The following is a 20,625-nucleotide window of genomic DNA, read 5'->3' as shown; positions in this document are numbered from 1 at the left end:
CCTCTGCATGGCTGATTCTTCAAACAGTGCTGGCTACATAAGTGAGCAGATAGGAACAGTGTGCTGTTTAGACAAGTTAAGCGTTTCCATCAGGTTATAATGATTTTAGATGGAGACTCTTGCTAATGTCTGGACAAAAATCACCCTTGGGGCATCCATTCAGTAGGGTGAAGGGCGTGTTACTTTATCCTGCAAATTTTAGTATTTTTCTCCCCTCAATCAAGTCGTTTCCTTTCTCTCTTACTATTATGTTCCCAACAGGGCTAAGAATATTTATCTGAGAACTTGGAAAAATACTGCTCACCCAAATAAGCAGAAATAAACACCATCTTTTGAAGTTATAGTCAATATTGACTCTTTATAAAATAAAGGAGTCACTTAGAAAAATTTCAATCTTGATACATTTTTTCCTTAATTAGAAACATCCTTACCTACTAAGGTATTAAATATCCTTTCCCGTGGCACAAATCCATATATTGCCTCCAGCCAACATTTGATACTCCGTCGTTTTTCCTCCAATCTTATCAAACAATTTTTAGCTTAAGATTTCGTTTACAACAGAAAAGAGCCTACTTAAATGTCATGTGTTCCTACATTAAGGGGACAAAGTTCTTCGTTGCTTTGTTGAGTGGAACGTTTCAATGAATCATTTGCATCCACCGGGAGCAGCTATGGTCTCCATTTCCTCTAGAAGACGGGGAGCCACAAGCCACTTTTAGCCACGGTTCAGGAAAACGCGGGCACACATCAGTCCAGTCCAGGGCCAGCCGCCTCTTCGGGAGAGGACGTCGGCGGCCGGCGCCTCGCCTGATCGCTCCAGTCTCCCCAGCAGCCGAGGGAGTAGACACATGCGCACGATCGGTCTCTTTGTGTGCACCGGGAAGGGCTCGGCGTCGATTTTATACTTCCTAACGGGGCGCAGACCGGGCACGCGAGCGTGTGCGGCAGGAATCAAGTCGCCTTGTAAACGCGGCCCCCGAAACAAACGATTGTCTCGCCCCCCTCCTCGGCCTATCTTCCCGGGAAGCATACCCTCCCCCCCACCTCCGCCACGGGGTCCCCGGGGTCCAGCCCGGGGCGTGGAGAGCCAGAGCCGGGGGTAGAACCCCGCGCCCGGGGAGAGCGCGGCGGGCCCCGGCTGCCGGGGTGGGAGCGGGGCGCGGGGCGGCGGGAGGAGCGCGGCGCCCGAGCCGCGAGTGATGAAGCGCGTCTGGCGAGCGTCTCCGGGCCCCGCCGCCGCGCGGGCCGCGGGGAGGGAGGCGCGCGGGCGAGTCGGCCCGCCCCCCCGGCCCGCCCCTCCCCGGCGCGGGTGCGCTCCGGCCGGCGCCGCGCCGCCGAGGGAGCCGCCGGCCCGAGGGTGCTGGCCGGGGGCGGCGGCGGCGGCGCGCGGCGGGGGCGGAGGTGAGGACCGGGACGCGGAGGGCGCGCGCGGCTCGCGGCGCCGGGCCGCCTTCGCTCCCCGCCCGCGGTCGCCCCGCCACCCCACCCGCGTCCCCGGCGGCGGGAGCTCGGGGGCGGCCGGCTGCATGCGAGACCTGCGCGGACCCCGCGGCGGACGGCGGCGGCTCTCGACCCGGGGAAGCCGAGCGCACCGACCATGGCCTCCAACTTTAACGACATAGTCAAGCAGGGCTACGTGAAAATCCGCAGCAGGAAGCTGGGGGTGAGTCGCCCGCGCGGCTTTCTCGTCCCCGGCGCCCGTTTGGCGCGGCTGGCGGTGGGGGGCGGGGAGAGGTGACCCACGCGGGGACGGAGGCGGACAGGGACCCGGCTCCCCTGCGCACGGCCCGCTTGTTGCTCGGCCGGGCTGGGGGCCCGCACCTGCCTCGGGGGGCGCGGGGTGGGGGCCTCGGAGATGGGGCGAGGGCGCCGGTAGCACCCGGATCCGCATCCTCCGGTGCGCGGCGCTGGTTCAGACCCAGACTGAGAAGTCGCCTGGACGAAAGGATGATCAGTTCCGAGATGGATGCACCCCGGGCGGGGGGTTACATTCAGAGCATCCACAGGGCTCTGATCTCGGGAAGTGTGCGCCTTCGGGGTACAGCTGTTCGGTGTGCAGGGCGTGGACACACGCTCCTGTGAGTGTGTATCCAGAATCGTCACCGTTTCCCAGTCCCCGCTGCCCCAGCCCATTTCCAATTTCTCTTTCGATGCCTGGCTAGCGCCCCGCGGCCCTGCGGGGCGAGCCGGCGAGTTTTGCGGCTGCCCTCGGGCAGGCTCCCCGGCTCGCGGTGCGCCGGGACAGGTGGACCTGCGCCCGTGTGTGCGCGCCAGGTGTGTGTTCACGGCCGCTGACCCCGGAGCCTCGGCAGCCGAAAAGTTTCTGGAGGCCCACTCACGGTCTTTTGAAAGATGCTCTGCCCGATTTGGGAGAGCGACAGTGTAGACCCTTGAGGGTTGTAAAAACTTCACTAGTGACCGGAGGAGGAGGTAAGAGGAACGCGTAGATGGTGGTAGAGGACCGGGATGTGGACTGGAGGGAGCCGGAGGCGGGGGTGGGGGTGGGGGTCTCCGGGGCCGAGCACTGCCCCGACTGGGCGGACTTGGGGGTGTGGGTGCGGAGCGGCGGGGTCGGAGCGCCGGGAGGGGGTCCCTTGGGGGAGCGCGACGTGGAGTTGAGCACGTGACACCCACCGGGCCGGGCCGGTCCAGGGCGCGAGGGACGCTCCGTGTGCGGAGGGCAGGGTGCCCGTTTTGCGGATTCCCTGGATGTCTCTCCGCCTCACTCTTCTCCGAGTTCCAGTTCTGCGGAGCTCCGGGATCCTGGGGCCACGCGGCCTTGACCGAGAACATTCCTTGCTTTCTTTGCTGAAGGGATGAGCACTCTTAACTTGGAGAGGGAGGGAGAACTTCGTTTATTTTCTCATTAAAAGAAAAGGAAGGAAGGGGACGGAAAGGAAAAGAAAAAGGAAAAAGGAGAAGGTAAATGCTAGATATTTAATATATCGTTGGAAAACTAAGGTAGGGCAGAGTCCCTAAAAGAAGGATCGCCCGCACCCAGGAGCCGCTGCCTGGCCGGCTGGTGGGCGCAGGTGCCGGGCCGGAGGAAGGGGCCAGGCTGACTTGCCTGTGGGTGCTGCCCCTGCTGGCTTCACTTTGGAGATGGGGGCGGTAACCCAAGGACACACGGGACCCCTTCTCGAGCCCCGGCAGATTCGTCCAAGAGGGGAGCACAGAGCAGGTTGATGACCCTTCCCCCCCCTCCCCCGCAAGCCTGGCGCCCCAGCCGGCGGGAGAGGGCGGGCGCCCTGGGCCACGTTTCGGGGCTCCTCTGGCTAGAGGAGCGCGCCTCGTTCTTTCCCGGAGAGGCAGGGAAGAACCCCCCGGGAAAAGCTGCGCGCGGCCGGGACACGGTACTTCCATGTGTGGCCCCCGGAGCCATCAGCCGATACAGGAGGTGCGGAGCTAGAGCGTGGGGCTGGGACGGGAGAGAAGGGTTTCAGGAACTTGACCTTTGACGCCCTTTGCTCTCCCACAGGGCGCCTGCTCAGCACTCTGGCCCCTCTCCTTGAATTTTCCATTGTCTGACACCTCACACGCTATAAGCTGATGGGTGATTTCAGCCCCCTTGGGGAGACGGCGTCTGGTTGCACAGTTACCCTGTATGTGAAAATCAGAATAAGGAGCAGAGCGCTGAGAAACCCCCTCCTTGCGCACTTGGCCTTGGAGTCTGTAGGATTCCTCCCCCGTCAGAACTTTCCAGGATTTCCTACAATTAAAACCGAATTTGCTACTTAATTATAAGATAGGATCCAGGGGAAGGGTACCGAACGCTTCTTGGGTAACTATGACATTTGCAGCCTTTGAAATGTCCTCTTAGATCACCAGACACAGCTTCCCCGCTAAAGATGGGTGCCAATGTTCATTTCCTTTCCAAAGCCTCTCTTTCCATACTCACTGCTAGAACCATGCATGTGTAAAGGACCCAGGAAACAGTAAAAGCATGTTTATGTTCAGAGGACTTGCTTTTGTGTTCCATTTCTGCTTGAGAAATACGAACTTCAGAGGTTGGTGTTGAAACAGTTTTGCTTGGTTTTAATAGTAAATCAAAATATTAAGCTACATTAGCCTTGACTGTTTTGGAAAATATTACTTAAACTTTAGAAACTTTTCTATTCAGAATATGCTAGTATTCAAAAGAGGGAGTTCAAATGACAGAATGTGATTCTGTAAAGCTTAGTAAGTTTTAAATGGGTCCCTTAAGATAGTTAAAACAGTAAGTGAATATTGTGCGCCTCAAAAATGAAAATGTATAGTCATACCCTAAATCAGAGATATAGGAATTATCTAAGCATTCATTTTCATAGTTAATAACACATATTCCTAATTTTATGGACTCAGAACTATGAGCTTTTGTAAGCAAAATATTTTTAACTCAGCAGATACATCATAGTTCTTTTACGGGTTAAGTTTCAAAATAGAAATCTAATTAAATATGCACAGATATTTGATTTACTATGGGTAGAAGACATGCTTTCAGGAAACAAGTTTTATAGTATTCTAAGGGGAGGGAGAAGAGCTAGGTATGAGGCTAATCCTATCAGAGATAAAAAGGATGACATGCAAATATATTTTGAGATAAAATGTTTAATATGCCCTTCACTCCTCACAAGTTAGTGCTTATTGTTATGCTGAATGAGGGCAGAAAAGCACTTCCTGCCCTCTACCTCCTGGGGCAACTTTTCCAGAGGTGCTTCCGGGTCAGGTCAGTGTCTGAAAGGGCCCCTGCCCTGTGTCTTTTAATAGAAACTAGTGCTACCTGTTGTGGATCAAGTGGTAAATGTTAAACATTTTTTTGTTTGCTTTGAAATTTGTCGCCACTCAATCAGTTTTTCTTCCATTTAGGAAAATAATTTTGTGAAGAAAATAGAATCATTTTCCTGAATTTTACTTTTGCCCTTTAAAAATATGCTTGTTAAATCACTGTATCTTTAAAAGTGTTATTAAAAATATAATGACATGACTCATAAAGAATCATTTCTTTAAATTCTGTATTATTTTTCATTGTAATACATTACTGTTTCTATAATATATTTTCATGTTGCAGGATTTAAAAGCCTTTACAGTAGTTTAGTTCTTCTCACTGTGTTATCTGTTGCATGATTAATGTTATAATTCACGGGATACCACAGTGGCCAGTATTTTCTTTTTAAAGAAAAGAGTACTTAAAAACTCTAATAAAAATAAACAAAGCAAATGCATGTTGGTCAGTTTTGTTTATTTCTTAGCCTTGATTATCTGTTTTTCTTCTGACCTCTAACAGGTTAAGTTTAATCAACAAGGCATACATTACAAAATACCCAAGCTGTTCTTGGTTTGCAGATAGAACACCATCACTGAAACTTAGTCACTTTATACTTAGCCTATTGACTCTAAAAATATAGCAGCAGTAAATGCAGCTTAGTGGAATGACATCACATCATTACCATCACTGTCGTCAGCGCACAGGTTCCAGACTGCAAACAGGCTACCATGATTCGGAAACTTGACTACCTCTAGGCTCTCACGTCGTTGTTCTCAAGGAATTTTATTCAAATACATCAACGTGTGTATTCACAGGCGGGTGTTCACAGATAGTATTTTAGTAGCTTTTTTCTAGTTCGTAGTAGTCAGGTGAGAGCTTGGCTTGGTACGTGTGGGAATTGAAGGAGGGTCTCAGGATAGGGTGGTATTACACATTCAACAAATGGTTAAATAATTATGCAGCACCTACTGTTTGTCAGGTTGTATACACTGGGTATGTGTGTGTGAATATTCTTTAGAGTCAGGTCGTATTAAGTCAGGGTTATTATTAACAGTAAGTGGGGCTTCCCAGGTGGCGCTAGTGGTGAAGAACCCACCTACCAATGCAGGAGATGTATAGTGACATGGGTTTGATCCCTGGGTGGGGAAGATCCCCTGGAGGCGGGCATGGCAACTCACTCCAGTATTCTTGCCTGGGAAATCCCATGGACAGAGGAGCCTGGGGGGGCTACAGTTCATGGGGGCGCAGAGAGTTGAACCCGACTGGAGTGACCTAGCACAGCACAGCATCTTCTCCATGACCACTCCTCATGGTGCATTAGGGCAGGGGTATAGCAAGCCCCCTACGTAAGAACGAGGTCCATTCCGACAGTGCTGGTAAGTCCAGTTTGTTCCTAAGTTCAACAAAGTTAGCCTCGGTACCCAACCAATATAATCGGCTATATACTACTGTGTGGTGATAGGTTTATAATACTTTTCATACAAATAATACATAAAAAACACACAAAAGAGAAACCATTTTTGACCTTACAGTACAGTATCTTGAAAAGTACAGTAGTTCAACAACTGTCACACAGGGGCACACTGGCGTCTTTGAAAGTTTGCAACTTTGAAGGTTCACATGTAGGGGACTTACGGTAATCACTGTGTCCCCACCTGGCCGGAGAGGGAGCAGGTGAAAGTGGGGCAGGCTTCTGGAGTGTCTGATGAGCAGCGGCTTGATGGGCTCATCATCTGTTGAGGCTTTCTCTTCTGCATAGTCTCCGTTTGCTAGAACAACCAATCATGGATTCGTCTGTCCCTTGCCCTCTTTCCCTCCTGGATTAAAACCTCAAGACACCCCCATGCCTTGTCTGATGATTATTTGTCTGCTTCTTGTAAACTCTTCTGAGCGTTCCTGCCCTTTTACAAACAGCTTTTACCTGATGATGGAAGAGAGTAGGTTTTCATGAGAGATGTTTCCTGAAAATTTATCCCTTTATAGAATCTCCACAAATGGGAACTTTCGTGTGTGCATTTGCATATTTTTGGTCCCTAGAGCATTTAAAAATTTTTCTGGTCTCCCGTATCTCTAGAAACTGTTTTGTGAAAAGAGATTATGTCATGTATGAAATGCATTACCAGTTTGCCAAGGATTACATATAATAAATATATTTAATATAAGATATAGGCATAATAATTTTGACCACTCAACAGTTTGAAAGAACTTTCAGGATCATTACCACAGGTATGAGTTCTCAATCTAAGGATTTAAGACGTGGAAGTTGTATTGGGTACCTTTAAATCCTTACTCATTTGTGAATATTGTATATGCTAGACATTTTGCTTTCTGAAGTGGATCTGTTATATACATGATGATTTATTATTTATCTCATTCTCATTAAATATGGATTTAGAAGGTATAAAATTCTAATTATTTCAGCTCTGTATTTTTTGTTAGAGTATAATTGCTTTACATTGTTGTATTATTTTTTGCTATACACTGAAGTGAGTCAGCTATATGTATACCTATATCTCCTCCCTTCTCCCTCCCCTCTAGTTCTACCCATCTAGGTCATCACAGAGCACAGAGCCGAACTCTCTGTGTAATATTCAGGTTTTTATTCATGGTGACTGTTATGTATGTGTTTAATGTTAGGTGTACATGCCGCTTATTTCTCTCTCTCTCTGTCTATAAGTCTCACTTGTTCTTAGAATTTTAGAGTAGAAATAGTCTTGTATACCATCTATTCAGTTTCTGTATATTAATTTGTTTGTAGCCATATGTGTATATGACATTTTAGCTATCCTAAGAAACTCTATTATCTGCATTAGTGAGATTTTTTTTTTTCCTTTTTGAAACATTCCTACCTATGCATATGGGCATGACTAAGTTTTTTTTTGTTTGTTTTTGTTTTTCATTTTCAAACCTTAAAGCCAAAAAGCAAAGAAAATAAAAGTAAGCCTATCTGTAAAAACCAAATGAAAACATTTTGCTGAATTTTAATATGAAATGATTATACCCATGCAATACCTGGGGGAAGTCATTAAATCAGGGGTGAGATATGAGAGTTCACATCTCATCTTTTGTATTGATAGGTTTATGTGTGACTGCTGGCAAAGTGAAAGTGAAGTTGTTCAGTCATGCCTAACTCTGCGACCCTGTGGACTGTAGCGTACCAGGCTCCTCCATCCATGGGATTCTCCAGGCAAGAACACAGGAGTGGGTTGCCATTTCCTTCTCCAGGAGTTCTTCCCGACTTAGGTATCGAACCCCGATCTCCTGCATTGCAGGCATACGCTTTACCCTCTGAGCCACCAGGGGAGGTTTGACTGCTGGCAAGGTGAACTTTAAAAGATGGTGCCCCCTCAGATACCAAAGATTATGCTCAGCACTCAGGGAGATCTTGCAGATGACCAAAGTAAATTGTACGTAGGGTAACCAAACAGTGGTCACCATCTCTATAAGTTTTAGATTCCCAGTTTCCTTAAGAGTATTTCAGAGGTGCTCTGTAAAGGTTGACATCGTGGATGAGTATAAAATAATGTAAAAGAATAGTTTAATCTGAAGTCTATGTATTTGAAATAGTGGCCATTGTTTTGAAGTATTTTTATTCTAACGTCTTGTTCCAGTTGGATCATAATAAGCCATATGAGTTGGAGAAGGAAATGGCAACCCACACCAGTATTCTTGCCTGGAAAATTTCCACGGACAGAGGAACCTGGCAGGTTACGTACAGTCCATGGGGTTGCCCAGGGTCAGACATGACTGGGTGATTGAGCACACAAACTTATTGCATTGATCAGATCACAATATATGCATATGAAATCATTATGATGTACACCTTAAACTTATACAATACTATATGTCAATTATATCTCAGTAAAGCTAGAAAAACTGCTGTGTAGTAAGAGGATCTATGCCACAATAAGGAGTCTCTATACTGGTATTTCTCCAGTCCACTTTGAATGTCCATGATTTCATTTCCATTGCACCATCTAAAACCCAGATGATCTCTGGGTCAAAACCCAAAATTTCAAAAATTGACAGTGTTCTGGTAGAATTTAAAATTCTTTAAAAATATTTAAATCTGTTTATTTTATCATTACCTTTATTTATGAAAAATAGTCTTTTATTTAAGGTTGTTATACAAAAGCTTATGTTTGAAATAACCTGGTGGAAAGTGAGTTTATTTGAAGAAAAACACAACTAAAAAATAATACACATTTACTGAGATCTGGCAAATCAAGGGGTGACACAGTTATTCAGCAAGAGGTACCCAATGTCTTTAACATCAGACAGCACTGAAATATACTGTGAACGCTAAGAGGCTGGGGTCAGTTATTTGTTTATTTTTGTAGCCAGCTGCTTTTAAGTGGCAGGAATTGAACTATGCATACTTAAATGATGTTCCTTTTCTTTTCTTAGTTTCTTTATTTTTTAAAATTGACTATATGTCATTCTCACTTATATTTGTAAATGTTTAAATATATGATGTATTACATGTGTAAACATGTATAGTTATTTTTCTCTTGATTATTTTGTAAATATGAAATACATTTTCTGACCATTAACTAACCTTTAAAATATGCATGTGTATATGTCTGTGAATGTACGTATGTACACATACTTAAATACATGCATATATATGTTGTTTATTAAGTAGAATATGTATATATTTCCAAATGAGTTGTTAGCCCTCATTCGTGCTGAATTGTTATTTTCCCTAACAATGTAAAGGCACCTAGCCCTACTCCAGGAGAATAAAATGTTCATAAAATGTCTTATATTTATTATATAAATTGTACATCTTCACATTATACTTTTATTTGGAAAAGTGTTTGGTATTAGTTTAAAATTGAATTTTAATGTATCTTTTAAAAATTACAACTTTTAAAGGGTGGCAGCCAGTAAAAGAAAATTCTATATCTCTGTCTATATAAGTCTGGTAAAACTTTTCACATGTTATTCAAGAAAAAGAATGAAAACATACTTTTGACATATTTGAACTTGCCTAGAAAGCTATGCCTTTCATTTAACCTACTAGGAAAAAGGAATTATATCTCTCAGTGCTTTAAGGACCCTTGGGACTGTGCTGTAGAAAGGACCCATGTCATTTTACCGATGCTTTTATCAACCTCATTACACTTTGGAATCTTTAAGTATTACCTTTGTAACTGTCTGAACCACCAGGGAAGCCCCCAAAAGTGTTAATTGCTCAGTCATGTCCAATTCTTTGTGACTCCATGGATTATAGCCTGCTAGGCTCCTCTGTCCATGGGATTCTCCAGGCAAGAATACTTGCTTGGGTAGCCATTCCCTTCTCCAGGGGACCTTCCCGACCCAGGGATTGAATCTAGGTCTCTTGCATTGCAGACAGATTCTTTACCATCTGAACCACCAGTTCAGTTCAGTTCAGACGCTCAGTCGTGTCTGACTCTTTGTGACCCCATGGATTGCAGCACGCCAGGCCTCCCTGTCCATCACCAACTCCCGGGTTTAACCAAACTCATGTCCATTGAGTTGGTGATGCCATCCAACCATCTCATCCTGTCTTCCCCTTCTCTTCCCACCCTCAATCTTTCCCAGCATCAGGATCTTTTCCAATGAGTCAGTTCTTTGCATCAGGTGGCCAAAGTATTGGAGTTTCAGCTTCAGCATCAGTCCTTCCAATGAATATTCAGAACTGATTTCCTATAGGATGGACTGGTTGAACCTCCTTGCTGTCTAAGGAACTCTCAGGAGTCTTTTCCAACACTGCATTTCAAAAGCATCAATTCTTCGGTGCTCAGCTTTCTTTACAGTCCTACTCTCACATCCATACATGACTACTGGAAAAACCACAGCTTTGACTAGATCGACCTTTCAGGAGAGCCTCAAATAAAAGTACATCCAGGTACAAATCATAATGTATAACTTTAAGGTACCAAATTTAAGTATAAGTATGAAATGTACTCTTCTGTACATTTAGAACGTAGCAACTGTTTACAACTCCAAAGGCTGCTTAACACATATACTGTTGCTCCTGATACTTTGCACAGTTCTGTACATTACTTAGCCCTTGATTTAAAAAATGGTTCTCAATATTTGTGAGGGACTGCATATTGGCGTCCCCAGGATGGGTATGGAACATTGAGGTAAAGGACCAGACTAAAGAGGCTTGCAGTATCCTGAGGATCTGGAAAGTCACTTATGTGTTTACAAGAAAGGTTAAACGTTCATTCTCAAATGAGCAACATCCACGAATCTTGGGTGTGTAAAAAGAATTGCAGTCAAGTAGGACTTTTGGCAAGGAGACCAAATAGGAGTGAGTTTTAGTGTCTTGGAAAAACACTAGTAATTCTAGTGGCTAGCTCTGATTAAGAATCACTGACATAGAAGTATTTTTTCTCCTCAGCATGGAGAAGAACCAGTTCTTCAACTTACTGTTGTTTGCATTGAGAAGTCAGCCATCAGTCATAGTTACCTTTTGAGAAGGGTTGGTCTTTTTTCTTCTGGCCACTTGTAACTTTCTTTTTTCCTGGTTTTCGGGGTGTTTGCTGTGAAATGTGGAGGTGCAGTGTTTATTCTGTTCATTATTTGGGGGTGTATAGTGTTGCTTATTCCATAGCTTGATATCTTCCTGCAGCTCTGAAAGATGATCTACCATTACTCTTTCACACATTAATTCTGTCCGTTCTTTCTCCTTCATCGCTCACATGTTAAATCGTTTGTACCACACATCCTGTGCCTTTTGGTTTTTTCCTTCTTTTTCCATAGTTTTGTGTCTCAGAGATTCAAGATAGATGTTTACTACAGACAGTCCTTCCAGTTCACTATTTTCTATTCAACTGTGAAAACTGTGGTTTTTACCTGGTTCTCTAGCCTGCTGTTCCTGATTTGAGGTAATAAAATATTAAATAAATGTTTTCCCATCTGAATCAGCCAGTGTCAGCTTTGATCACAACTAGTAGCAACTAAGACACCCAGCAGATAAGACAGCATTATTGGAAGTGATGCAGTTAAATTTTAAAATATACTTAAATCCAATATATGCTAAATATATTCTAAAGTAACTAATTTTAGAGCATTGATGATTAAGTAATTGTCCTTAGCAATATGTAGATGCTAGAATTCGTTTTCTGCTGTAGTCACTCCTAGCGTGGGCATTTAGAGCATATTTAGTGAATTACTCTGTTCATCCATGGAGAAGTTTAGGAGCTTTGATGGATGCATACATTTAGACCATATAATTAAGAAAAAGGTTTTTATAATATACCCAACAAATTTTTGACAAAGATATAAAAGCAATTTAATGAAGAAAGGATATCTTTCAAACAAATATGCTGGGAAAAATTGGACATCCATAGGCAAAAAAATGAATCTCAACATAAACCTCACACCTTATAGCTCAAAATAGATTACTGATTAAAGTATAAAAAGTAAAATTATGAAATTTGTAACAAAACATAAAAGAACTTTGGGAACTAGGACTGGGCAAAGAGTCCTTAGACTTGACACGAAAGTGTGACTCTTAAAAGGAAAGCTTGATAAATTAATTCCATCAAAATTAAAAACTTTTGTTTTATGAAAGAGCCTGTTTAGAGAATTTTAAAAAGCTATGGGGGGGGATTATTTACAAACTACATGTCTCTAACAGATAACATGAATAAAAAACTCTTAAAACTATAAGTTAAATTTAAAAAACAACAGTTCAATTAGGAAATGGGCAAAAAACCTGAACTGATATTTCGCAAAAGTTGATAAACACATGAACAGATGTCAACATTAGCCATTAGTGAAATGCAGATTAAAAGCATCATGAGTTATCAGTAAATACCTATTGGAAAGGCTAAAATGGAAAACAGTGACAACACCAAATACTAGCAGGAGACAGAAAAAACCTGAATCACTCATACACTGCTGTTGCGGATGTGATTTTGTTCAGACACTCTTGAAACAATGTGGCAGTTTTTTAAACTATGCAAGGGCCATACTGCCATCAGCAGTACCATTGGTAACCTGTCCCAGGGAAATGAAGACTTTTGTTCACATGCGAACCATACAAATGTTCATAGCAGCTTTGTTTTAAATATCCCCGAACTGAAAACAAGCCAGATATCCATCACTGGATAAATGGTTAAACTAGGACATCCTCATCATGTAATACTACTAACCGATAAAAAAAGATTAAACACTTGTTACCACCTAAAGATGAATCTTGAGAGAATTATATTGAGTGGAAAAAAAAAAAATCCCCAAAGGTTATACACTCTGTGATTTCATTTGTGTAACATCCGTATGTCTTCTTCAGAAAATATCTGTTTAAGTCCTTTGCCCATTTCTAACAGTGTGTTAGGTTTTATTTTGGATGTTAACCCCTTATCAGATAAATGATTGGGAAATATTTTCTCCCATTTCATAGTTTGCTTTTTTATTTTGTTGACGGTTTCTTTTGCTGTGCAGAAGCTTGTTTAGTTTGAAACAGACTTCCTCTCTTTCTTTGAATTGTGAAAAATACAAATGTTGACTATCTTGCAGTTGCAAGTGAGTGTTCTCTGTGAAGGAGGCTTATATGAGCTAGGTTTGCCCACAGGACACCTTAATTACTAGGAGCCAAGCGGCTTGAATACTCCTTTGACTGTGGGAGCAAACAGCAATGAAAACTTCCCTGCCTTTGCTTCTGAACTCGAAGTGAGCCACCTTGTCCAAATTTTAGAACATGCCATTACTTAGAAGAAGATAAAGGTCAGCAACAATTTCAATGGAATTTCTTTTTATATCTCCAGTAAGAGACCACTTGGCTACATTCCCATCCAAAAAGTGCTATTAGCTATTTTGATTCCCAAGATAATACCTCATTGCAGCTCCTTTTTAAATGATAATAAAACTGCCCAGAATACAAAGTAAATGAAGTCCCAAATAAAGCATCTAGGAATAGTTTCAGTTATTATGCTGTCTGATGACAGGTTAATTTCAGTAGCTGGGTAAGACGTGAAGGGGGAACTGTAAGATTACTTTTGAAAAATAGTATGACACCTGAAGCATATGGCTCTCTACAACTCATTTCAGATTCAGAATCAGTGGTGAAGGAAATAATCATTTTTCTATGTAATTAGAATCTGTAACCTATTTGGTACATTTTTCAATTAAAAATATCAAGATTATTTTAAAATATATATTAATGAAGGATATGTTAATATGAAATATATCAAGATGAAGTGGTAAAAAGAAGGAAAAGAAAAAATTGCATCAATGCCTCCAAGTCAGGAGACCATTATGTCTACTACTGTGGGCAAGAATCCCTTAGAAGAAGTAGAGCGGCCCTCACAGTCAACAGAAGAGTCCGAAATGCAGTCTGAAATGCAATCTCAAAAATGACAGAATGATCTCTGTTCATTTCTAAGGCAAACCATTCAACATCACAGTAATCCAAGTCTGTGCCATAGCCACTAATGCTGAAGAAGCTGAAGTCCAACAGTTCTGTGAAGACCTCCAAGACCTTCTAGAGCTAACACCAAAAAAAAAAAAAAATGATGTCCTTTTCATCATAGGGGACTGGCATGCTGAAGTAGGAAGTATGGGGTCACAAAGAGTCAAACACAACTTAGTGACGGAACAACCTGCAAGTCTAGTAGTGGTCTCTGCTCTGCGGCGTTCTGAAATGAGGAAGACCCAGTGTCAGGCCAGCCTGGCCTGGCACAAAGACGGGCCGTCAATACATCTTTGTTAAATTTTTAGATAAGTTTATTTTCAGAACTGCACTACCAGGGTTTTGATTGACACAAAAGTAGTATTGGCATTGCTGTCTTGGAGGCACTTTGTAATTTTCCTCTTCATAATTAGCCTTAGGAATATCAATTGAATTGCAATACAAAGGCTGTAGGAGGCAATATATCAGCTAGCATATGCCTTCCATCTTACCTAATGGGGTCACAAAGAGTCGGACATGACTGAGCAACTGAACTGAACTGACTGAAAAGATGTTACCCAGTACTTCATTTTTTTCTGGAATATTTTTTAACTTCATCTAAAGACCCTTTCTTGGTGGCTCAGATGGTAAAGCATCTGCCTACAATGCGGGAGACCTGGGTTTGATCCCTGGGCCGAGAAGATCCCCTGGAGAAGGAAATGGCTTCCAGAAGGAAAGATGCTTCCTAGATGAAAAACAATTTCACCCACTCCAGTACTCTTGCCTGGAAAATCCCATGGACAGAGGAGCCTGGTAGGCTACAGTGCATGGGGTCGCAAAGAGTCGGACACGACTGAGTGACTTCACTTTCACTTTAAAGACCCTTTCTGAAAATTCTTTTGAGAAAGCACTAAAATTTAGCTTCTCCAAAAACACACCATGTAACAAAACACCCCAAAGTGCATTTGTTTTTTGAAGAGGATAAGTTTTGTTTAAAGGCTACCAAAATTTAAAATTCAATTCTACAACATCATATATATTTCTTATATTGTGCTGTATTATTTGTTTCAGTTGCTATTTTGACTATGCTTTGTGTGTATATTGATTTTTAATATTGGTTGTGAAATTTCAAATAGTTATATGAGTTAGAACCTTGTTATAACTTTTTGAGCAAGAGGAATTTTCCATTAAGAATCATACCAACAACTTGTATTTTTATAGCATTTTACATTTTAAAACATGCTTTTGTGTTTGGTCCCCCTTTAAAATAGCACATTCAACAGCAATGAAACAAGTATACTATCAAGGGTGAAACAGATCACCAGCCCAGGTCGGATGCATGAGACAAGTGCTCAGGGCTGGTGCACTGGCAAGACCCAGAGAGATGGGATGGAGAGGGAGGTGGGAGGGGGGATCGGGATGGGGAACACATGTAAATCCATGGCTGATTCATGTCAATATATGGCAGAAACCACTACAATATTGTAAAGTAATTAGCCTCCAACTAATAAAAATAAATGGAAAAAAATAATAAAATAGCACATTCTTCACTGGGCAGATCAGATATCATCTTTATTCTCTACAGGAAGGTTTTAAGTGAGGTAAGATAAACCACCATGTGTCCAAAAGTGTCATTCTTTTACAGTCATTTCTAGTTTCTTCTCAGAATATCAGTGCCAACCACTGCATACATTTTGAAGACAATGCATTTCACTCTCACCCCAGTAGAGGCTCTCCTCTGGTGTGGCATCCTTGATTAGGACATGGTATGAGTTTTTTCTTTGGACTTTCCTGGTTGCTTGGTGGTAAAGAAACCACTTGCCAGTGCCGGAGACATGGAAAGATCCCTTGGAGGAGGAAATGGCAACCCACTCCAGCATGCTTGCCTGGGAAATGCCTTGGACAGAGGGAGCTGGCGGGCTGCAGTCCACTGGGGTAACAAAGAGTCAGAACACGACTGAACGAATGATACTTTTTCTTTATGACCTATACAAATTATGAAACTCCTGTTTTGTGTACATTTCTTTCAGAGTAGATGAGAGCCATTCAATGTCTCTGTTCCAATACTTTGTCTCCACTGTGTCTGACTCCTAATCTCAAAGGTTATGTCTCCAGGAGGAACTCAGATCTCATTACCACTTTCCTTGAGCTGCATGTAATCTTCCAGCCTTGAAAGCTTGGTGTGTGCATCACTTTAAATGTGTTGGAGAATTATGAAATTTTCTCCCTTGTCTTTATTGTTAAGGGTGGCTCAGCTGGTAAAGAGTCTCCCCGTGATGCAGGAGACTTGGGTTCAATCCTGGGGTTGGGAAGATCCCCTGAGGAAGGGAATGGCAACCCACTCCAGTACTCTGGCCTGGAGAATCCCATGGACTGCATGTAGTCCATGGAGTCACAAAGAGTCAAACATGACTGAGCAACTTTCACACTGTTTATTGTTAAACATGAAGACCGTTATAAAAAATAGTCCTATACACAGACGCGTCATTCTGAAATAGGTCTTCTTCCGTTTCCTTGATGTTCGCTTTTCTGACATGTCACTTTATGACTTAGTGAAACTGATGGATCCCCTCTTCCAGCAATGACTACATTCCTTTGGTCCCTGAAACAATGCTCCACAAACCTCTGCTTGAGGAAATCTCATTATTTCAGGTTTTCACAAGACTTAAGCCTCAGTTCAAGAGTTCCAGGCTTCGAGCATTAGCACAGGGTCATGGAGAGGACAAGCTCTGGAAGGACCTCTTGTTGAGTCCACTGACTTCCCAACTCTCTATCTCATCTGTAAATTGATTGTCACGTGCCAAAGACAATTCTATAGGGCTACTGTTAGCTGTAAATAAGATAAAATATTCAAAGTGCAGGCACGCAATAGACCGCACACCATTTAACGTATTGACATTAATGTTCTAAATAACAAGCACTGACTTGACTAGCCACAATGAAGACATATCATCATTTTGGAGTATTTAATACATTTCACCTCTTTGGGACAGCACTTCTTTCTTGGCTTTCGGTAACACACTTCACTGGATTTTATATTTGATACACGTGGGAATGTGGCAGGATTTTAATCCAGAGCAATTGCTTGATGAAGGTGTTTTAGACATTTTAGTCTAGCAGAGTGACGCACGTGGACTGATGTGAGTGAAGGCGTGGTAACCAGAGTGAAGCGTGCAGGCTGATCACACCTTGGCTGCACCTGCATCGGGCGGCCGTGCTTCCTTACTGGGATGCTGAGCCTCCTGGACTTTGATGGCGAGCTCTTCTCTGTCATTCCATGTTTGTATGTTTTTTCTTTCCAACTGTCCGATTTGTTTCAGCTAATAGAAGCACAGGTAGTATCACCCAGAAAGCCCTCCACTCTGGACTTGCCATTACATAGACCTTACCGACTTCCAGCCATAACTGCACCTGCTCAGACCTGCTGTCACGTCCGTGTGGAAGGCGAGGTTGCCCCAAACTGGTGCCTCCCTCTGCTTTTTTGGCCACATCTTCATCTTTCACTGGTTTTTGCTCCTCCCCCCACCCTCCCAGCGCCCACCATTGAAAGATGTCTCTCAATCATCTGTTTCTTTTTTTTTTTTCAGTTTTAAACTTTTTTTTAATGATCCGTACAAAGTACATAAACTAATTTTCAAGGGGAAATCATCTGTTTCTTAAACTCAACCTATTCTTAGAATCCTTATTTAGTCCTGAGCCCTACAGTTTTTGGCTTCCCAGGTAGTGCGAGTGGTAAAGAACCTGCTTGCCAATGCAGGAGACATAAGAGATGTGGGTTCGAGCCCTGGGTCAGGAAGATGCCCTGGAAGAGGAAACGGCAAGCCACTCCAATATTCTTGCCTGGAGAATCCCACAGACAGAGGAGCCTGCTACAGTCCGTAGGGTCTCAAAGAGTCAGAAATGATAGAAGCGACTTAGCATGCACTACAGTTTTATTCGTACTTCTCAAAAGATTTCATCTAAAGTAGATATCATTCCAATCCCAAAGAAAGGCAATGCCGAAGAATGTTCAAACTACCACACAATTATACTCATCTCACACACTAGTAAAGTAATACTCAAAATTCTCCAAGTCAGGCTTCAGCAATACATGAACCGTGAACTTCCAGATGTTCAAGCTGGTTTTAGAAAAGGCAGGGAAGCAGAGATCAAATTGCCAACATTCGCTGGATCATCGAAAAAGCAGGAGAGTTCCAGGAAAACATATATTTCTGCTTTATTGACTATGGCAAAGCCTTTGACTGTGTGGATCACAATACCAGACCACCTGACCTGCCTCTTGAGAAACCTATATGCAGGTCAGGAAGCAACAGTTAGAATGGACATGGAACAACAGACTGGTTCCAAATAGGAAAAGGAGTGTGTCAAGGCTTTATATTGTCACCCTGCTTATTCAACTTATATGCAGACTACATCATGAGAAACGCTGGGCTGGAAGAAGCACAAGCTAAAATCAAGATTGCCAGGAGAAATATCAACAAGCTCAGATATGCAGATGACACCACCCTTGTGGCAGAAAGTGAAGAGGAACTAAAAAGCCTCTTGATGAAAGTTGAAGAGGAGAGTGAAAAACTTGGCTTAAAGCTCAACATTCAGAAAACTAAGATCATGGCATCTGGTCCCATCACCTCATGGGAAATAGATGGGGAGACAGTGGAAACAGAGTCAGACTTTATTTTTTTGGGCTCCAAAATCACTGCAGATGGTGATTGCAGCCATGAAATTAAAAGACACTTACTCTTGGAAGGAAAGTTATGACCAGCCTAGATAGCATATTAAAAAGCAGAGACATTACTTTGTCAACAAAGGTCCATCTAGTCAAGGCTATAGTTTTTCAGTGGTCATGTATGGATGTGAGAGTTGGACTGTAAAGAAAGCTGAGTGCTGAAGAATTGATGCTTTTGAACTGTGGTGCTGGAGAAGACTCTTGAGAGTCCCTTGAACTGCAAGATCCAACCAGTCCATCCTAAAGGAGATCAGTCCTGGGTGTTCATTGGAAGGGTTGATGCAGAAGCTGAAACTCCAATACTTTGGCCACCTCATGCGAAGAGTTAACTCATTGGAAAAGACCCTGATGCTGGGAGGGATTGGGGGCAGGAGGAGAAGGGGACGACAGAGGAGGAGATGGCTGGATGGCATCACCAACTTAATGGACATGAGTTTGAGTAAACTCCGGGAGTTGGTGATGGACAGGGAGGCCTGGCGTGCTGCAGTCCATGGGGTCGCAAAGAGTCAGACACCACTGAGCGAATGAACTGAACTGAACTGAACTGAAAGTAGATATTTAAAACTTTAATCTCATTTCCAATCTCCAGATTGCCATACCCAAATTTTTATGAAAACTTTCCTGCTTATTACCCATACTACATCCCCAATGGAATGAGTCTGCATAGAACATACTGTATTTTTTCCCGAAACCAGCCACTTCATCATATGGAAACATTTAAGTAGATATTTCTATTAACACTGTCAGTCATTTCAAAATGACTCGGTATCAGATCTCAGAGATGGTAATAGCTCTTCCATTTCTCTGAGTCACTGCAGACAACCAAATGCCGTATCTTACTGGTGCTGACTGGGGATGTCTTTGTTTTTTGTGGTCTCTTTTCCAGTTGAAATTCTGCTTCTTTAACTTCAGGCTTAAATGTTGGTGAGATTTTCCAATAGTTCTTTTTACTGCCAGCTCAATTATCCTTGTACTTCTGCCAGATTAATTTTCCTAAATTTCAGTTTGAAACATATAATTCCCCCCTGTGAAATTTTACTAGGGTTCTCATTACCTAGAGTAATAATTAAACTAAAAGTTATAATTCAAAGCTATTGACAATATCTACTATTGTTTCCTTTAGTTTTTTTATTACATAATGTTTCAAACATACTGGAAGCTACATAGAATCATACTACAAACCAACACATGCAGACTACCCATATTTTACCAATCTAATCCTGTATTTTTTGTTTCAATTTTTTTAAGATAGAAAAAATGTTGAGAGTTGAAGACCCATTTGAACCTTTTGCTTTTGACACCCTGAACAACTGTATTCAATATTTATCCATGTTACTACATAGATCTAGTTTATTTCATTGGTTGTATTGTCCTGTATTATATACGTAAACTACACTTCCTTTGTTAATCGACATCACTGAGGTTTTGCTGTTTTGCTATTATAAATGATACTTCAACAAATACACTTATATAATTCTTCCTGATCCCATATATCCAAGTTTCTCCAAGGAGTGTGGTTCGAAGTAGAATTGCAGTTTTTAAAATATGTGCATTTTCACTTGCTTAGGTGTTTTCAGTTTGCTCACAAATAATTGTTGCAGTTGTTCCAGTGAAATGAGAGAACTTACTATAGCACATCCTCAGAAGTAATAGCTATTGTCATATTTCTTTAAATTATGAAAAATTCAAGCAGAGTATATATAACAGTATTAAAAATAATAGTTTGCCATATTTACTTCAGTTTTTTAAAAGTAGAAATAAAATGGGTCAATTTAAGGCCCCTTT

The 20,625-nt window shown here is 42.6% G+C and overlaps 1 protein-coding gene across 1 annotated transcript in view; it reads left to right on the top strand.

The window, feature by feature from the left end:
* The first annotated feature begins 1,335 nt into the window (after positions 1–1,335).
* DOK6 (docking protein 6) overlaps positions 1,336–20,625 on the top strand; it is a 393,486-nt gene continuing 374,196 nt past the window's right edge. Inside the window, exon 1 of the mRNA XM_043888767.1 lies at positions 1,336–1,663. Coding sequence (XP_043744702.1) covers positions 1,598–1,663 — 66 coding nt within the window. The 5' untranslated portion in view covers positions 1,336–1,597. The remainder of the gene's footprint in view (positions 1,664–20,625) is intronic.

The sequence above is a fragment of the Cervus elaphus genome, chromosome 27, assembly GCF_910594005.1.
Source record: "Cervus elaphus chromosome 27, mCerEla1.1, whole genome shotgun sequence".
In the NCBI taxonomy this organism is placed as follows: Eukaryota; Metazoa; Chordata; class Mammalia; order Artiodactyla; family Cervidae; genus Cervus; species Cervus elaphus.
Note: the sequence above shows the minus strand (reverse complement) of the source record. Positions and strands in the feature narration are given on the sequence as shown.